Below are 19,325 nucleotides of genomic sequence, written 5' to 3'. Positions count from 1 at the left end.
CTGTCCGAACATCAAACCAGAAGTAGAGTTCACAGAAAGGACTTACCACAGTATTTTCTAAACTCGAAGTTCAAATTACAGTCGCTTCAGCTATGTGCGCGAGCATTGGTTTGTTTTTGGAAAACAAAACTGTTGAGAAGCCTCGAGTCAGACATATGCCAATAGTGTCCAATATGTCAATCTCCATTATTTTGAGGATCAAGTAGACCAGTAGAATTCATTTTTATTAAAGTATCATCCTTGACAACCAAACAAGTATTAAATTAGTTATGATAAAGCTGATTTCATGGCAAATAAGAGATAAACGATAATGAGTTGCAAGAAAATAAATTCTATTAGGAGTGCCAGTTGAGTCAAATTTAGAGAGATTCTTTATGCAAAGAGTGCATGCAAAAACAGTGTTTTTTCTCAAACCAAAACCAAATCACTAAATGACTTTCAAAACTAAGGTTATTTTTCTGGTAATGATTTACAGATTTTGGGCCAGATTCTCAGGTCATGCAAGTCTGAATAACTTCACTGACTTGAATGCAGCTATCTAGATTTACAGATGAGAATCTGGACCTATAGTTTGCTGATGCAAGAACTGACTTATCAATTGCATAACACATTTTTTAAATTTCTTATGTATTATAAGTGGGTCTAAACCAGTTAGTACAATAGTCAAGACAGATTAAACAGGAAAAAAAAATCAGAAAAGATTTTATGCCTGGGCTGGTAAATTATCTGCCTATTCTTTCCATGATGACAGTAATGACAAAAATTCAAGACATGTATGGCAAACTACATGGCAAAGGTATAGCATAGCTGGATTTTCCTCGTCTATCATCCTCACAAACTGATTGTACTCAACCTTTTATCTAACAATACCCAACATTTTACGCAGGGGACATGCGAAAAAGGGCTGCATTATAAAACTAGCAGTACAGATCATCTTTAATAAAAAAAAAAGAACTATAGCAGCTACCTCCTTCCATCAGAGCTTTGGACGTGTGTTAGAATTAAGTCACAATTGCTCTGAAAGTCCTTACGTGAAATCATCAAAAAACCCCAACGCAAATGACATCGAACACAAAAACACAAAGTAAAAACAAAAATCAGACCTCTCTCAAACATATTTAAAATGCAGAAATCCTTAAGGTATCAAATTTGATTTCACTTTTTCATTCAAATCGTATCTTTGATGGTATAATATAATAGTTATCAGACATGTACCATATCCATCATTTATAACTAATGATTTTACAGTATGTTACAAACTCATTGTTTCTTCATGTATAAATACCTTCAGTGTAGTAAGAGAATTTAATCCTATGAAATACATTAGATATGATCAATTTCGTCTATAGATCATCAGCTGCAACTTCCCAGTTTACTCGACCATGGGCTAAATTCACAGTCTATGTGCTTTTAAAATATACCTATCTAAAAACACCAGGAGACCAAATACTGCTTCTCCTGTTTTAGAACAGAAAGTCATTGATGGCCAGACTCCGATTCCTGATGCCAATTCCTGAGTTTACAGAACTTGTTTTCCCTTTAGGCCTGAATCAACACACAAACAGCATTACCGTGCAGGGTTGGCGAAGGATGAACAAGCCCCTCACATTGAAGAGATTCTACTATGCTTCCCAATTCCAGGAGCACCCCGGTTCTTAAAGGTGCCCTTTGCAGAGTGGTTGTGGGAAGCAGAGCCCCCCACCAACACCACAACTGCCTTCTCTGTCAATATTAAAAGAAAACCCCTAACAACCCTCCAAATCAGGCCATGCCTGCTAAACAGAACAGTGCTTTAAAGTTACGAAGAGATACGCATTTTCAATGTTCTCCTGGGGGACACAGATCAGCACCCAGGTCGCACCCTCCAGCAGCACCTGGCTTAGGCCGGGGAAGCTAATGATCCAACTAGTGGACAATATTCAATGATGAATCCTGGTCACGCGCCACCTGAGGCAGAAGAATGATCTCAGGGAAAATGATATTAAGGCTTCAATGCACTTTGTGTTGACAAACTCTACAGGAACAGGATGAACAGATGAAACCATGAGTTTCCAGTCAACAGGGTGCCACAATTAACCACAGATGCCAAGTTAAATCCCTGCTCTACTAAAAGATCCTGATACCCTGATACTGACGTGTCGCACCGCTACAATGTAGTGTTTGCTTTCGATCATAGAAATAATGATCTATTGGCAGGGAAGGTCTGCCAGAGTTTAAGTAAAGCCACATCCAAGCTCTGCCTAGACAATCTTGCCTTCACCTCAGTCCCTGAGTCCACTCACCTGAGAGCTGATGAAATCCAGCTAATAAAAAGTTAGGTCAGCGGCCTTAAGATTTGAGGAAGTAATAGACATTCATGAAATGTAAGCATTCACCATCATATGAGCTGTGTCTATATGCCAGTATGGGGAATTAGCTCATTAAAATTGCTAAATGATATGGGGGTTGCTTTATATTTAAACAAAACTTCTCTAATGCATGACAAAGATGGGTGGACACACTTGTGAGGTGCACTGTCTGTCAGTTACAACAGACAGACAACATACATATTGAAAACATCTTTTAAACAAGTCAGTCTCCACAGTATTGGCTGGTTTTCATCCTACCATGTAACAACTGCATGTCAAAATCAATCAATCACCTGGTTAGGGGACAAGTTACTGATAACACAGTGGAATTTGCTGTAACCAACTGCATATGTCGAGAAGTAGGTGACTTCCTGCTATATTCCTTTAACCAAGCAAAATGAAAATTACCCCCAGCCCGGAGGATTAATTCGGTTCATAAGAGCTCACTATATTACCTTAGTTATTGTCTGCCACATTTCATTTCAGTTTGGTACCCTGCTTGTGAAAGAGTTTCAGAGTCAGTAAAAAGAATTAAAGTCTCTTGTGCAAATCATAACTGTGGCAGAAAAAACACTCCCGTCAACAAGCAGTTCTACCCTTCCAGAAGTTTACCGTGAACTTTCAGATGTTTCCATCACATTTATCTCTCCATGGCAATGGTGGGGGTGGCCTTTAAAGAAAGTGACACTCTTATGGCAAAATGGTTAACAACTAAAATTCATTATAATCCTGCGTCCACCTCTATTTCCAAGTCTTGCAGGTTAAACTAAACTGATCACTCTCACACACTGCCAGTGCCCTTACATTTCAGGGAAAACAAATTGTGCGGGTTTTCCAGTTCCCAAGGAAGTCTAGGTGCAAGCAATCAGGAATTCATTGCTTGCTCCACCTAGGTCACAGAAGGCAGCTACGGAGTTAAAGTCAATATACATAACTAATTCTGGTAAAATAATATTGACAATGTGCAGGGAGGGAGGCTAAAAAAGGAAGGAATAAACCTGTGGCTCTGTTATATGCAACTTTGTCACATTTCTATCATTTAATTGGGAAGAGTTGTTACTATAATTTCAATAAAAAGAAAAGGAGTACTTGTGGCACCTTAGAGACTAACCAGTTTATTTGAGCATGAGCTTTCGTGAGCTACAGCTCACTTCGAGCTGTAGCTCACGAAAGCTCATGCTCAAATAAACTGGTTAGTCTCTAAGGTGCCACAAGTACTCCTTTTCTTTTTGCGAATACAGACTAACACGGCTGTTACTCTGAAACCTATAATTTCAATGACAGACACAAGAGCCAATTCTGCAAACTCTGACTACTGGCTGTAGTGTTTGCTCTTTTGAGTAGCCCCACTGACTCCCTCCTATGGAAGCACAGTAACAATACCACACTGTATTATGGATAGCCTCTAATGAGGCTGCACACTATAATGTGCGCCATGAATGACCCTCACTATTTGTTCATTTGTATTACCATAGAGCAGCGGTTCTCAAACTGTGGGTTGGGACCCCAAAGCGGGTAGTGACTCCATTTTAATGGGGTTGCCAACGCTGGCATTAGATTTGCTGGGGCCCAGGGCCCAAGCCCCCTGCCTGTGCCCAAAGCCAAATCCCAAGCCCTACCACCCGGGACCGAAGTCCAAGGGCTTAGGCCCTGGGCAGCGGGTATCAGGCTTCAGCCCTGGGCAATGGGGCTCACATTCCAGGCCCCCTGCCTGGGGCTGAAACCCTCGGGCTTCAACTTCACACCCCCTGCCCCGGGGTGGCAAGGCTCAGCCTTCATTTCTTCCTCCCCGACCAGGACAGCGGGGCTTGCGCAGGCTCAGGCTTTGGTCCCACCTCCTGGGGTCGTGCAGTGATTTTTGTTGTCAAAAGGGGGTAGCGTTGAGATGAAGTTTGAGAACCCCTGCCATAGAGGCTCTGAGAGATAGACTGTCCCTGCCATGAACAGCTAAAATTTGAAACAGATAAGACACTTTTTTGCTTACCCTGTGTGTATCCCCATGTTACAGATAGGAAACTGAGAAACAGAGATTAAGGACCAGATTTTTAAATGTCTTTAGCCATCTAAATATGCAGATATATCCCAAGTGCTTTTAGGAATTCCACTCGCAACCTATCTGTGTACCTAGACACCTAAATAGCATTAAAAAAAATCTGGCGGTAAGTACTTTTTCCAAGGTCACACAAGTACTGTAGTCTAAGATGATGATCGGATTTGAACTTAGATCTCTAGAGTCCTGGTTCAGAGCTTTAATACCCGACTTCCTCATATAGCAGTGAATGTTTCCAGCCCTGCATCTGGCTAGCGAAGAAGATTCAGATAACAACTTAACTAAAAACCCAACAGGAAAACTGGTTTAACTTCATCCTCAAAGAGCGTTCGAAGATAAGCAACAAAAGGGGAAAGCTGCATGTTTTAAGCTTATTGTATCAGTTCGGTTCTTTCTGCAAATTCCCTTTTCTACTTTAATATAACACTGCAATTATGAAATGCTGTCGGTATGGTTTGAGTCTCAGCCTAACCGAGACCCTGCTTTACGTCTGTGTTTGTTATACGAATCAATTCTGCATAAGCAGAGCAAAAAGGCATGTTATGGAGAAAGAGCTTTATGTTCTTGTTATATTACAGATTTCCAAAGAGGCCTTGTTAAAAGAAAGGCCTCAACTATGAAATCACTTCCTTCTGTTTAAAATATTTTACTCAAGGGGAAAACATAAACGGGCATGAAAAGCAAAAAAAGAAAAAAAAAATCTAGTTTCTGCTTTGACTCAGTCCCAGGATTCAACACCCTAGCAGCTCTGTGGGATGACGCAGTGTGCCGGCTCCCGACCGCTCCAGCCAGAGCTTCAAGCCCTCTTAGTCATTGGGGAAACAATGAGTCCTCTTATGCAACTCAATTGGATTCCACCCCACACATGTTGACAGCATAGCCATCAGAAGAGGATTCTTTTCCCTCTTGGGTGGCTGTCCGCTTGGAGCAAGGCAATGAGATGTGGGGATGGCAGACACTGTTAGGCATTTACTGGGGCTGATAAACAAGAAGTTCTTTTGTTTATCCGCCTCCCCTTGAAACTGCAGTAAGGATGGACGGAAAAGAATTCTACACTCATGGGCTAACTTCAGAAAGACCAGTTTATGTAAGTTTAGAAATCAATTGAAAGAATCCCTTGTTGACTGACTTATGGGGAGGATATTTATGGATTCAGAGGACTATAAAATAAGATCAACATTACATCTCTTTGCAGTGTTTGTTGATTTATATTTGAGGATTCCTCTAGAGCCTCTTTCCCCAACTCATTTTTCATTCTGATCCTCACCTTACCCTCCTCCCCACACTGCACCAAAGCAGCTCTGTGCTGAGCAAACCCGGTCTTCCAGTTCTAGAGGACTAGCACGCACTAACTGCATTCTTGAGTCAGCTGCAGGGAATTTCAGGGGAGAAGATCTTGTGAGAATAAAACCAAGGCACTTCCTTTCCCCTCTCTCTGTAGAGGGGCTGAGCTTTGCCTCAGACTTTAGTGCACTACATTGCATTGACGGCTAGACCACCAAGAAAGCCCAACTTCTACTCTTCTGGGTAATGTACTGAGGCAGAAAGGGAAAGCTGATTTGGAAAGAGCCAAGTAGAATAGAGATAAACATTCCATGAGCTTTTCCACACGGGTCTGAAAATATATCTTATCCCATGGCTGGGAAACCAATCCCAGCACAGTTTCCCTATAGTGTACTTGTGCAGTCAGTTTGCTATACAGAAAGACATTTAGAAGCTGCTATAACTGAAATCAAGCTCATTTTGCTCACCATGAACATTTTCAACCAGACCTAAAAGCAGGCCTCCAGAAGTCAAGATTATGTTACCCCCCCGCACCTTCTCTGGCTCCCCTCCCCCCCCGACAGTCTGATTTCTTACTGAGATCCATACTGGCGAATAATATAGTGTGGATATAGAATGCTATGCTTTGAAAGTCTCACTGGAAAGCCCAGCTAGAAACTTCCACCTCTATTCATTGTGCCGTGATTGCATGAAAGGCATCACTCACTGGCTGATGGATCACCATTAAACCATGCCAACAAACTGTTGTCCTTAATACTGAGGAATAACTCATCTGAGAATTAGAGGAAATTAAACCTGAAGGCCAGAGTCCAAATGCATCTGGAGGCCAAAGTGGGAAAGCTATGTCCATGTTTCATACATAGGCAAGTGCGCTGATTTTCCGAGGGGTTCAGCACCGGTGACTGTACAGGTGGTCAAAGGCTATAAAAACCATGCAACCTATTCAAGGCCTTCATTCAGTAAAGCACTTACATATGTGCTTAAGCCCCAATGGGATTTAAGCCCATGCTTAAGTTCTTTGCTGAACTGGGGCCTTGATGGTAACTTTAGAGACCCAAGTTTGAATATGTTGGCCTCAAATACTAATTTTTACTTTTTTCGGTAATCCTTACAGTGGTCATCACTATGAAATCAGCATTTGCAAATCACAGCCACAAAGGCGACAGCTATAACAACTGTGTGGCTATGGTTGCTGAATGTTGACTTTTAATTGGCTTCTACAGATAAGGAAAATTACTGGAACAGACTGGTCGTCTACCTACTTCAGTCCCTTGGTCCCCACAGCCACCAATGTCCGATACTCCAGAAGAAGCCCCCCAAACATATAGCTAATGGCAATAATACACCCAGTAGAGTGGTACAGTGAGTTCCTTCCTGACCCCAGCTAGCAGTCAGCCCAATACCCTGGATCATGAGGATTCACAGCCCTTGTAGATTGTCCTAGCAAGTGTAACTACAGCTTCTATTTTTCATGTAAGCATCTAATCTATTTTTAAAAGGCTACTTCAAGTGCCCTATACTTAATATCCTGTTACGCCATTTCATAGAAGAGTTGGCCACACAGTAAAACAAACACAGTAAAGTGCTGGAACCTGCGCATTCATTCTTGTTTTTTAAGGAAACCAATTTTATAAGACTTCTCAAGAAGTGTTTTATGGGACTACAGCCACGTCTACACTAGCACTTATGTCAGCAAAACTTTTGTTGCTCAGGGGTGTGAAAAAAACACTCCCCTGAGCAACACAAGTTTTGCTGGCGTAAGCGCTCAGATGAGCATCTGTCACCGACATAGCTACCATTGCTTGCTGGCCTGCTTTTATTATGCCAACGGGAGAGCTCCCTCCTGTCAGTATGCTGCGGGCACACAAGCGCTCTTACAGTGGCACATCTGTATTGGTACAGCTGTGCCACTGTAAGCTTGCGAGGGAAGACATGGCCTAAGATTTAGTGCATACAGAGAATATGAGCATCACTGAATGGATGTCAGCACTATTACAGAATCAGTAATGTCAAGTGCAATGAGCCTGTTAAAATTATGTAGCAATCTGCATATGCTAACAATTATTATTCAGAATAACATACCAAGGAGCCATGGTGGTTGTTATTTAAAGATACTAGCAGTGACATTAAATTAGTGTGATTTATGCTAATTAACCTTCTGAGTTTTTTCTACTGTTTTCAGCAATGCCCCAGGAGAGAAGGTCTCTCAGTTTAAGTTCTCAGCTCAGCCTTACTATTAAGGAAAGGCTGTATCTGATACTCAACTCTTCAGCATAAACTTCTGGTTGAACTGCGAGGAGAAAGGAGAAGAGTGGAGAGAGATTTCCCCTCACTTTTACCTGCACAGACAATCTTAGTCCCAAGCATAATTGGCATTAACTACCACATGAGATTTACTCAGTATTTTTTACTATTTCAAAGCACGGATAGAAATGCTTACTATTTGCCTGGTTTACGGGATTTAACCAGCCAGCTACGTGACAGGAAGTACTTTACTGCGACACAGTTGAAAAGAGTGGCAGTTCATCCAAAAGGGAAAACATAGATTTGCTTTCAGAAGATATGCTCAGAGCTGAAGCTTTCTTCTGAACCTCATCTGCCTGCCTGAATTTGGCGAAAGGGAGGTAGGATGGGTTGGGTTTAAAAACAGTGCTGAGTGGAGCAGGGCAGTCCATGAATCAAGGGAAAAGTTTACCCATTTTATCTTACCCACCTCAAAACAATTTTTTCTACCCTAGAGAGAAAAGCAAAACATGATAATGATGCAAGTAAAGAGACAATACAGTAACATGGATTGTTGGTAAATTTCCAGCTTGTTCTTGCTATGGCACACAGACATTTGCTCCTCTACCGAAGCGTGAGCTAAGTCAGCACACCAACACTTACCTGCTTGTATTGATGAAACTAAAGCACAGATGCTTGCCTCTTGCTCCAAGATTAATCAGTAGGCAGTTAAATATAAACTTCCACCAATTCATGTTAATGTAACTAATAATATAACAAAGATGTCCATGCATTTGAACATTATATAATAGAGATCTGAACCTAGCGAGACATACTTTCACTTCACTTGGTGAGATATAATAGTTTTTGACATCATCAGTCACTGAACAGAGGGAACGGTTTTGTGCCACAAAAGCAAGTCAAGCATTTGTTACCTGGACTATCTCCAAATATGGCAACAGACACCTGTGAGAGTGCGCCACTTCTTGAGCAACAAGAGAGGGAAAACACAGCGGGTACTTACCTGGGAGATGAAAAGCATGCAGCAAGTAGCAGCTACCTCTGTGCCACTTCTGCGCTGCAGCTGCTTAGCTCTGCCAAATACACAGGCCTAGCACCAGGAAAACTCTCGGGGGATAAAGTTTCTATGAAAGAGGGTATATGTTTGCACTGGGCAGGTTTATAATGGACCACGAAATGTAAGTGAAGCTCCCCCTGGGGAAGGGACTGTTTCTGCCTTTTGCATATCAGCATTATAATCCATGTCCTGTTTTCCATCACTCCCTGAAGTGTTCCCCTTAAAAAAATTATATTACCAGGACAGATGTTGAATTATAGAATGATTGAGGTTCAGATATCACTGCCATAAATACGGTAATTGCAAGACTGATATGAACACTTGGTGTTCGCTCGCTCATCACTCCCTTTCCCATCCCCCACAAATTTATGATGTGCCAATGGGAAGGTTGAGCATGCATGTTCCAGTTCTCCTCTAGCACTAATGAAATGTTTTATTAACTTACGCTATGGGAAACAGAGAGGAACATTTTTGCTGAAGCAGACACTCACCAAGCACAATGACCACGGTCTTCAGAAGACTCATCATGGTGTCCCGATTTCTGCGGGGCCCAGAACTATGTCTGGACATTCTCATAGTCCTTTGGCGGACATACCCAAAGATATGAGCATATAGGACCACCATGACCAAAAAAGTGACCAGGTTGAAAACTGCCCAGAAGACCAAATAAGAGTCACTATAGAGTGGCGCCATATTGGAGCAGTGAGTGATATCACAGATACAGTTCCAGCCGACACTTGGTATGGCACCCATGACAATGGCCATAGTCCAGATGACAACAATTACTACCACCACTCGTCGGTTGCTCATCCGAGTATGCAGCTGCATTCGGAAGACTGTAATGTGCCTCTCAATAGCAATGGCCAGCAAATTGGCTACAGAGGCAGTCAGGCTAGTGTCAATGAGACCCTGGCGAAGAAGCCAAGTGCTTACAGTCAATCTTCTAGTGTTGGGTCCCGTGTTAAACATTAGGTAAAAGTAGGCCAGCCCTGCAAAGAAGTCCGCAGCAGCTAAGTTGGCCATTAAGTAATAAATAGGAAAGTGGAAGCGGCGGTTGACATAAATAGCCACCATAACCAAGAGGTTGGCCAGCATTATGAAGATACAGACGGTAATACCCAGTCCCATCACAAGCTTGCTGACAGTGTTCCATTCAGTGGCTAAGTATTTTCCACTCCGGTTATAAAAGAAGGCAATGTTTTCATTGTAGTAGCACTGGGGTTCACTCATGACTGTGGACTGAAAAAAAAAAAAGAGAGAAAACAGACATCAGAACTTAAAGCAGCATTCCAGGGACTGCAAACCTGCCTCTGCAAGTAAGGCACATGCTGAAGCAAGGAAACATGAATAATACTGCAGACAACATATTTAAATTCATATTCAAGATGACAATACAATTGTTGTTACAATGCTAGAACTGGCAGTCAGACTACAGGGAACCAAAGGTGCTTATATCCTGCTTGTATCCAGTCTTTGGAGGTAGAATTTTTTCTGTGGTAGCTGTAAGCTGCCTAGTAATTCTGACAGCCTGCTACACATACAGTCCCTCTAAAAAATAAATCAAGTTTAATACAGACAGTGCTGCCCATGATATGTAACGTGAGAGCTTTAAACAGTATTAAAAGAACCATTAAGTATGTTACTGATACATAAAAATAGACTAGACTGCCTTGGGTAACTGTTACCATTCCTCTTCTTTCAGGGCACCTCCTTTTTAGCATGCATCTCAGCAAGCTCATCACTCAAGTTTTCCAATGGTGACATTCAGTAAAGGCATTCCCCTACCATTCCTTCTGTTCTCTCCAGCATGGAATGCATGAGCTTACTTTAATAGCTGATCTCTGATTGTAAATGTCTTGGTGCAAGGGCTTGTCTACTCCATATCCTTCGTAGTACTCAGTACACTGCCCAAGAAATAAATAAAAACACCACAAACAAAAGCAACAGGCCTGTTATTTTCACTATTTTCCCTCCCTCAATTTTAGTCTAATCAAGTCCCTCAACACCTGAGATTAAATAGCTTAAGCATCACTCCTTGCTCAGGTCTGTGCCTTAAATCAAAGTATCACCCAAGATGGCTTTTTTAGTTTGGGGTGAGGTGAAGGAGGCAGGGAATATTCAGAAAGTTTTAGCCATACTAATATTAACAGCATCAAGCTTTATTTCTTGATTTCCTGACATTACAGCTGTATCAGGAACCAACTTAGAGATGAATGGTTTTTATCTATTCATTCTCCTTTCAGGATTGCCTTTTGAATGCTTATATGGGCTCAACAAACCAACCCTACACCCTACCAGTATCTTAAAACTTTTCTTAAAACATAAAAAAGGGCACTCTCTCATTAACTAAATTATTTCCTTCCCAAATCATTATGCAGGATGGAATTCCCAAAAGGCGAACTCCAGGGTACATACACTTATATTATTGTTGCGGCACTATGTAGCACAACTTAAAGACGGTTTTAAAAAAATCTTCTATTTATTCACGCTGTCTGACTCTCCACTCTATTACACTAGTTTTATGCCTGTGGAACTCAACTGACTGCACTGGAATTTCACCTGTGTAAGAATGGGTGGGAATCATGGAGTGGAGAACAAGGCCCACTATTAGAACTGGTCAAAATAAAATAATAATAAAAAAAAATTTAATGACAAAATTGTTTATCCTCCTCAAAATAATTCAGAATTTTTCAGCCAGCTCTACTCATTGTGTATAAACCTGTACTTTTAGTATTACTAACCCGTTAGAACTAAGTATGCACACAACTGGGAAACAGAATTGGGGGGTGGAGCGGAGTAAAAACAGCCCCAGAAAGATTTCTTTGGAATTATTAAAAGTTATTTGCACTAATTTTTATTTGTGAAAGTCAACACTATTAGGGCAATTCCTGTAAACCAACATGGCAAAACTTTCCACGTATACACAAAACGTGTTGCAGAGCAGGTAAAACTTAAGGAATAAAAATGTCCTTTTAGTTACAATAATTTTATCCTCCAACCTAAACACTTCTTAGCAGGCTGAGCTTAACTTTTATAACTCTTTAAATAAAGCCCTTTCCTAGACGTTTGGCCTTTAAGTCCTAATTATTTATCAATTAAAATCTCTTATAGAATCCCTCAATTGAATAGGACAACTCATGTACAGTGGATACCTTCAGTAGGACAGACTTAAGGACATAACACATATGGCTTTAAATTCTTTGTTTAAAGATTGTGAGAGAATAATAGGTCAAGTATAAAAACACTTGGGAGAGGGGAAGTCGTATAGGATTTAATTAGTGAACATTATAAAAAGCTTTGCCAGAATCGGATTATCTGAAAACCAGACTTTTTGCAAATTTTACAGGAGTAAACTGGATGAAGTTCTCTGGCCTGTGTTACGCAGGGGGTTGGACTAGATGATCTAATGGTGCCTTCTGGTCTTAAATCTATCAATGGATGTTCTCTGTTACATTCATGCACTAAGTTTAGTGGCTGGAATTTCTTTTTCACAGATAGTCAATCCCCATATTTATGGTCTAGCTTCAGTGTTGCCTCTCCGCAACCGATTAGAGAAGCCAGTTTATCCTTGCAAATACAGTTTTGAGGACTGCATTTTTGTAGTAGTTCTGCAAAATAGAGCTAGCTTAAAAAATGCAGTTCATATAACAGTTGAGTATATAGCATTGTCACCTTCCTGTCAGAACCCCCACCACGCCATACACCCATAAGCAAGCTATGATAAAATCAATGCATTACAGGTAGCAATGTTAAGTGTAATGTATCTCAGTTATGTATAAAAAGCCAATCACCAAGCCAGCAGGAAATATATATGCACACAATGCATATATGAATATAGGGTATGCTTAAACTAGGATTGGTTAAATTCAGGAATGCTACAGAACTTGAGTATCCTAAAAAAGTACCTGACTGTAGAGTCTAATAATACTGAAGACAGTGGGGCACAGTGCTCTACAAACTGCTCTTTCGAGGAGTTTCAAAAAGAAAGAGCTTTGCTTTTCAGTGGATGTTAGTCTAAAGTCTGTAATTGCTGGTAAGAGTCATCTCTATTCCCAAGGGAAAGAAAGGCATTTCTACATTTCAGACATGCAGGTGTTTGCTCTTGAGAAGGAAAAGGGCAATTGATTCATGGTCACTACTGGAGTTTTAAGAGACCTCAAGAGGCACATCTGGGATAGTAATCAGGTGTGGTTTGCTGACATAGTTCAAACAGGGAGCTTACAGCTGATCAGCTCTCCTAATTCCAGCACACATCTTTATAGAAGAGTTAACCACCCAACTACTGACGCTGAGATTCCAAGGCAATTCATTTATATACTGAATGGTTCTACATGACAGCTTATGGCCAAGCAATAAAAGAATAGGGGATGTCTTTGGACATCCAAAGTGTTAACCTAACATAATGGCATAAGCATACAGGCCTGTCCCCAGCTCCTGCCCCTTCAGGAAAGAGGCAGGGAAGTTTATATTTTAATTTCCTGAAGTTTTACTCTCAGCATTTCATAGCCCAGTTAAAAACAGATGTTCAAGGTCCTAAACTTTACCTTATCCATGTAATAGATGATTTTTGCAGAAGTTGATTTAAACTGAATTGCAAATGTTCATCTTAAATACATCTTTATAATGTTCAGGAAATAAGTCTATTATGAAGCATAGATGAGACAAATGAAAGGCAGAAGAGAAGGAAGCCAGTCTCAGAGTACCTGGTTAATCACATCAGGCTGAGCTTACTTCTCAAAGAGCCAATTCCTCCCGAAAAAATAAAATAAAAGTTTGTTAAGAGACGGTCACATTTGTAAAACTGTATTTATTAAAACATTATTAGAAATAGTTCTAACCAAAGCAAGACAAGGCCAGGAGATTCAGCACTCAGATTTAATGAATAAAATTCACTCTGCCCCTCTAACCAATGCCCAATCTTCACTCTTGCAGGAAAGCCAACCTTGCACAGGGCTCAAAGATGGCTATTTCCTATCTTTTTTCCTTTAGGCTCATAACTTCCCTTTTTTAAAAACCCCACTAGGGCCAAATCATTGATATTGTCTTGTGACCACCCTGCAGGATATAGTGGGATGGGGAAAGAACATCCTGCCTCAGCTACTCTCCCTCCTCTGCCAGGTGTGTGAAAAACCTGGTATTAAGAGAATTGCAAGAGCATCCACTCCATCGCTCTGGGGAATGGCACAGGAACAGCTCAGGGGCTAGCAAAGAGGAGCCAGTGAGTCAAGAGGACCAGGATATCTGAGGTTGGTGAAGATTCCATCACCACCTTTTCTCTTATGGTAGAGAATGTGAGTGAGAGGGGGGTGCTGGCTGGCTGAAGCAGGAACTCGAGAGAAGAGCTCTGGGAATTCACTGCAGCAAGACCAGGTTTTCAGGGTGAAAAACAAATACTGACAAGTTTTCAGACCACTAGCAATTTACTGATATTTTCTAAATGGAGCATACGTTAGCACTGGGAGGGTCTGAAGGGTTAATGGTCATGGTATATAAAGCCTGCTGGGACCTGACAGTTTTCAAAGCTCATTAGTGAACAGCTCTAAAATTAGCTACCCAGCCTACCTAAAAAAGAACACTCAAGTGCGTTATCATTGTGTAATCTTCAGACCTGGAAAATGGCTCATTCTGGAATTTCCAAATGTTTATTCAATGGTACCTGACGTTTTAAAAGCTGAAAGAATAAAAAAAAAAGTTTTAAAATCCCCCCAATAAGTTTTTATCAAAAAAGCAAAAAGCTCATCTAGAATTAAAATTAAAAATTCTGCCACATTTTTCTTATGTTGTTAGAAAACATGCAGAAGGGATGAAGGCTTTTTGGTTTTTTTTAAATGTTGAGGGAGGGATCAAAATCATGCGTATAACAAAACATCAAATAAAACTCAATGCCTGAAATTTTGCAAAGGGATTCAAGTTGTATGCAGCCTTCCCAAAGCCAATGAAACTCAGAGCAGACTGATTGCTTTTGCAAGATGAGATCTTGACTACCTTGCTTCCTAATTAACAAAGATCCCGGAGAAAAGCAGTAATCTGAGTGCCCTCAGAGAGATCCAGAAGACAGTTTCTTCAGCAGAAATTTAGAGTCAGGAAGGATGTGGGATTCTGTACTGAGAGAGACTTGGATTCACATAGAGTATTTACTACAGGAGTTGTCAGGAAAAAAGCACGGCTGCTTTGAATTTAACTACATGACTTTAAATCTACCAATGTACCCAGAAGGCTAGACTTGAGAGACAAACCAGCAATCCCAGCCAGGGGCCCAGAATAAAGGGTAAAAGGTTAGTCAGCATATGAATAATTCCCCACCCATGCCATAATTACAAAACCGTATTTCAGAAAAGTAACATTGCAAGTTGAAAAGGGTCTGGTTAGTGGTAAACGTAGAGTCAGAGCACAGACTAAAATGACTCGGCTGCAGAGTGCAAGATAAAAAGGAGGTACAAAAACCAAATGTAACAAATACTTTTTTTCCTACTTTTTTTTTTTTTTTTTTTACACACAAATGTATTCATCAAAATGTATTTTTGAGTAAAGATATTAACCCTTATTTTCAAGTTCCTAAACTTAGAAGAAAGTAAATGCCTTGCTGTGAAGTTCACAAAAGGGGAACGTGGGCACAGAGAGCCTGATTCTCCACTGCCTCACATCATGTGTAGCTATTTACATCTTATAATAGGAGTGTAAAACATTATCTGGTAGCAGTTTACATACATTTTGAACAGTCATTTTAGTTTGTGCTCTAAATCTGCATGAGAATCATGCCCAGAATGTCCACAGCCCATGACTGCTAAGACCACCACAAAAACCCAAAAGAACTGTAGGCATCAAGAGATGTACTGAAGGAAAGTCAACACCTTCTTTGGTTTTATAGGTAACCTGCCATATCATGGGGCAGCAATGAACAAGTCTGGCTGCTCACATACATGAATGGGCAGTGCTAATAACCATACTGCTCCTCTCTAAGGGCATGTCCACACGTACCGGTAGATTGGCACTGCAATCGATGCAGCGAGTGTTGATTTAGCAGGTCTGGTGAAGACACGCTAAATCAATGGGAGAGCACTCTCCCGTCGATTTGTGTATTCCACACCTCCCTGAGAAGCATAAGGGAAGTCGATAGGAGACACTCTCCCATCGACACAGCGCAGTGTAGCCATCACGATAAGTGGATCTAACTACGTCGAATTCAGGGACGTTATTCATGTAACTGAAGTTATGTAACTTAGATCAATTTAGTGCGGTCGTGTAGACCAGCCCTTTGGTACATCTACAGTGAAAGTAAAGATAGGATTGTTGCACAGATGGGGATACCTGTGCTAACTTTAACCTAGCTAGCACAGGTAACGATTGTAGTGCAAATGTGGCAGAACGGGCTTCAGTACAGGCTAGTAAGCCCTCTGGGTTGCCTGAGTATGTACAGAGATAATACCTTGTTCCCAGTGAAGTTAACTAGCTCATCTTCCTCTACCAGTCACACAGGTGCTCAGGGAAAGGACTATGCATTACCTGCTTGAGACACAGAAGAGGGAGAATGTTTCAGTTACGGCAGGGCTCTGGAACCAGTTCACACGTCTGGATTGAACCCCAGCTCAGGGGAGTTTTCTGTTACTCCATTTTTTACTTATGTTACATGACTGGTTTTCTGGTTATAAACATTATCCTTTGAAGAAAACCCTGGCTGACTACCTTGGTGCTTTTGTTTCTCCCAAGCCAACCCAACTAATAGTGCAGCAAGTGAAACCTTATACCTTCTTCTGAGGCTCAAAATTCGTATTTCCAAAGTCATATATTTTTGATACACCTTCAAGATGTAAGCTGCGAGTTCTATTAACAATGGTTCTGCCTCTCATTTATACTGCAGTCCTTTTAAAACCCCTCCAACCATGTAAAGAGGTCTCAAAGGGGTGGCAATTCTTATATTTACACCCATTTTAAGGTCCTTTCACATGGTTCTGGCAATAGGAATCAAGCCCAATATCTTTAGTATGCTTTTTGAACAAGTTGTGTTATGGCCCAGTGAAAGCTTGAATGACTATGGAGTGTAGCATCTGTCCTCAATATTGAGCGGTTTATGTGAAAGCGTACCAAAAGGAATGAACAGCCACTGGGGACTCTGCAGAAAGGAACAGTTTTACTACAAGAAAGCATAATTCATTGGAGACACAGATCCTGTTGGAAGCCATGATTACGACCTCCACAGGTTGCCTGTAAAACCAAAGTGGGTATTGACCTTCTTTAATGGTTATTCACTGTAAACTTATTATGAAGAAAAATTAAAAAATAGTTCCCCTGGAATGAGAAAAGAACAGGCAGCAGGAAGTTTGGCTCTCTGACTCTCAAAATCCTTTTCTTACCAAGGGACGGTTGAGCAGTCTGCCAAAGGGTCCAACAGACCTAGACTCAGATAAATGGAGTACTGGCAATTTTACTGAAGTTTTGTTTTGAATAGTAAAAGGAATTATGTTTCAGTCAGGTCCAGTTAGCCCTTTAAAACGTTACTACCGCATGCTCCCAGTCCCCCTGCAGATACCCTCGCTATCACTGCCAAAAGCATTTCCCTGCCGCCAGGCCAGCAAACAACAAACAACAACACACAAAAAACCCAACTACATATTTGGAATTTGTTGTCCAAGGCAGTTGAGGGAAATGAGAAGCCAAAAAAAGTTTAGAAAGATTTCAAAAAGTGACATTTAAAAACAAGCAAACAAGAACACGCTATCAATAAAGCAAGTTCCTTTTCTGATATTTCCAGGCTTCTCAGAAGAATTCTACCCTGGAATGAGGAAAATGTAAAGTTTCTGGTGGTGCTTTCCTTTTGGGAAGTAAAGAGGACTGACTGAGAATGAGAAGCTACCTTCTGTCTTAGGTCTGTCTACCAAATGGCTACTACTGGCTCCTTAACATGCAAGTGGTTTTAGATGAGAACTTAAAATGGAAACCGACATCTTCCAAAAACATGTAATCAGGCTGAGGTAAGGGAGAGGGGATGCTATTCTTCCAAGCTCTACTTGCAAAAAGAAGCTCTACTCCCCTAGGATGTCACTCACAGTAAATCATGCAGATGTTCAAAATATGATCACCCCCTTTCTCTGGAATCCTTGAGCTTGTCGCCTCCTTGGAGGGGGTTGAGATATCCCTGGGCTTTGACTCCTTCTTGCACTGGGGGTGAAGAGAGGGGTTTGAGGAGTGAGACAGGGCAGGTGTGGTACTCTTCCAAGACCACTCTTGTGCTACAATACCACTGTCACTCAGTAGGTTGTGCAGCTCTTCATAATATGGCCCTTTATCTTTACATGCTTCGATGAGCAGAGAAACAGTTAACAATGGTAACATTAAAAGTATTGCATTAGGCATCTGAGTTAGTATCTACTGAGATTACTAGTCCAGTCCACGCACAGCTTGAGTCTCAGATTCTGCAAATGAATCTGCAAAATCACTGCACCAGCCAGCCTTGAAAATGTGGACCAAATGCACTTCAGCAACCATAACAGCCAGAGACTGACCGACTGTAATGAAAAACCTGTATTCTGAAACAAGAAAGCATCATGAAAGAGGTGCCAGCTTACCATTTTCAGATAATGCTGAGCACCCAACCTAAAATGATCAGGCTCCTTTAAAAGGCGTCAAGCCAGGCAGCCATAAAATCACTCATTACCACCTTTGGAAATCTTGGCCAGAAAATCTCTGATGTCATTGGACTGCATTGCACAGTAAGTTGGGATGTTCACTTGGCAACTGCAGGTTTACTGCTCTTATTAAAATATTTGTAATTGCACCAGTTCCCAGAGGCCTCAATCAAGTTCTAGGCCTGATTGTGTTAATTGCTGTACAAACACAGTCTCTGCACTGATGTACTTTGGGATGAAAGAAGCTATCAAAATGCATTTAGAGCTTTCAGTCCATAGTGAACTGTAACGCGTAGACTTTGTGCCCAATCCTATTTATATCAAAATACTGATTGGCTTCAATGGGTGCAAGATTGGTTCTCTACAATAGGATGCTTGGATCACTCTCTACCTCCAAATAAGATACACCTTCCAGCTTTTCCATGCAGTGTACAAGCAAGGTAAGCATATGGGAAAACTTACCCAGTAAGGAAAATGTTTATTTAGAATTATGTTTACTAGTATAGGACATTTAGCTTGGGGTAGAAAAACAAGTTTTTAAATGGAAATAGTAAGACTACTCAGTATTTACCTCTTGAAATACTTTTTCCTGGCAATATACTGGACCTTTGAGTACACAGACAGCATTGATCAGTCTCTCAGTTTACTTTGCTTTGATGGACTCTTTCATGAAACACGTGTAAACGGAATATATGAAGATGTACATAACAGAACCCCTC

General features: G+C 41.0%; 1 protein-coding gene across 6 annotated transcripts in view; it reads right to left on the bottom strand.

The window, feature by feature from the left end:
• The window catches only part of LPAR1 (lysophosphatidic acid receptor 1), a 104,807-nt gene that overhangs the window by 41,268 nt on the left and 44,214 nt on the right, over nt 1-19,325 (bottom strand). For 5 of the 6 annotated variants that reach the window (XM_077817758.1, XM_077817760.1, XM_077817759.1 and 2 more), the window contains one exon: nt 9,475-10,222. In XM_077817758.1, coding sequence (XP_077673884.1) covers nt 9,475-10,222 — 748 coding nt within the window. Of the gene's footprint in view, nt 1-9,474; nt 10,223-16,409; nt 16,487-19,325 lie in introns of all 6 variants that reach the window. The other variant, XM_077817761.1, reaches the window with a different exon arrangement.

This window comes from Eretmochelys imbricata, chromosome 5 (assembly GCF_965152235.1).
Source record: "Eretmochelys imbricata isolate rEreImb1 chromosome 5, rEreImb1.hap1, whole genome shotgun sequence".
Lineage (NCBI taxonomy): Eukaryota > Metazoa > Chordata > Testudines > Cheloniidae > Eretmochelys > Eretmochelys imbricata.
This window is presented reverse-complemented; position numbering and strand designations above follow the sequence as displayed.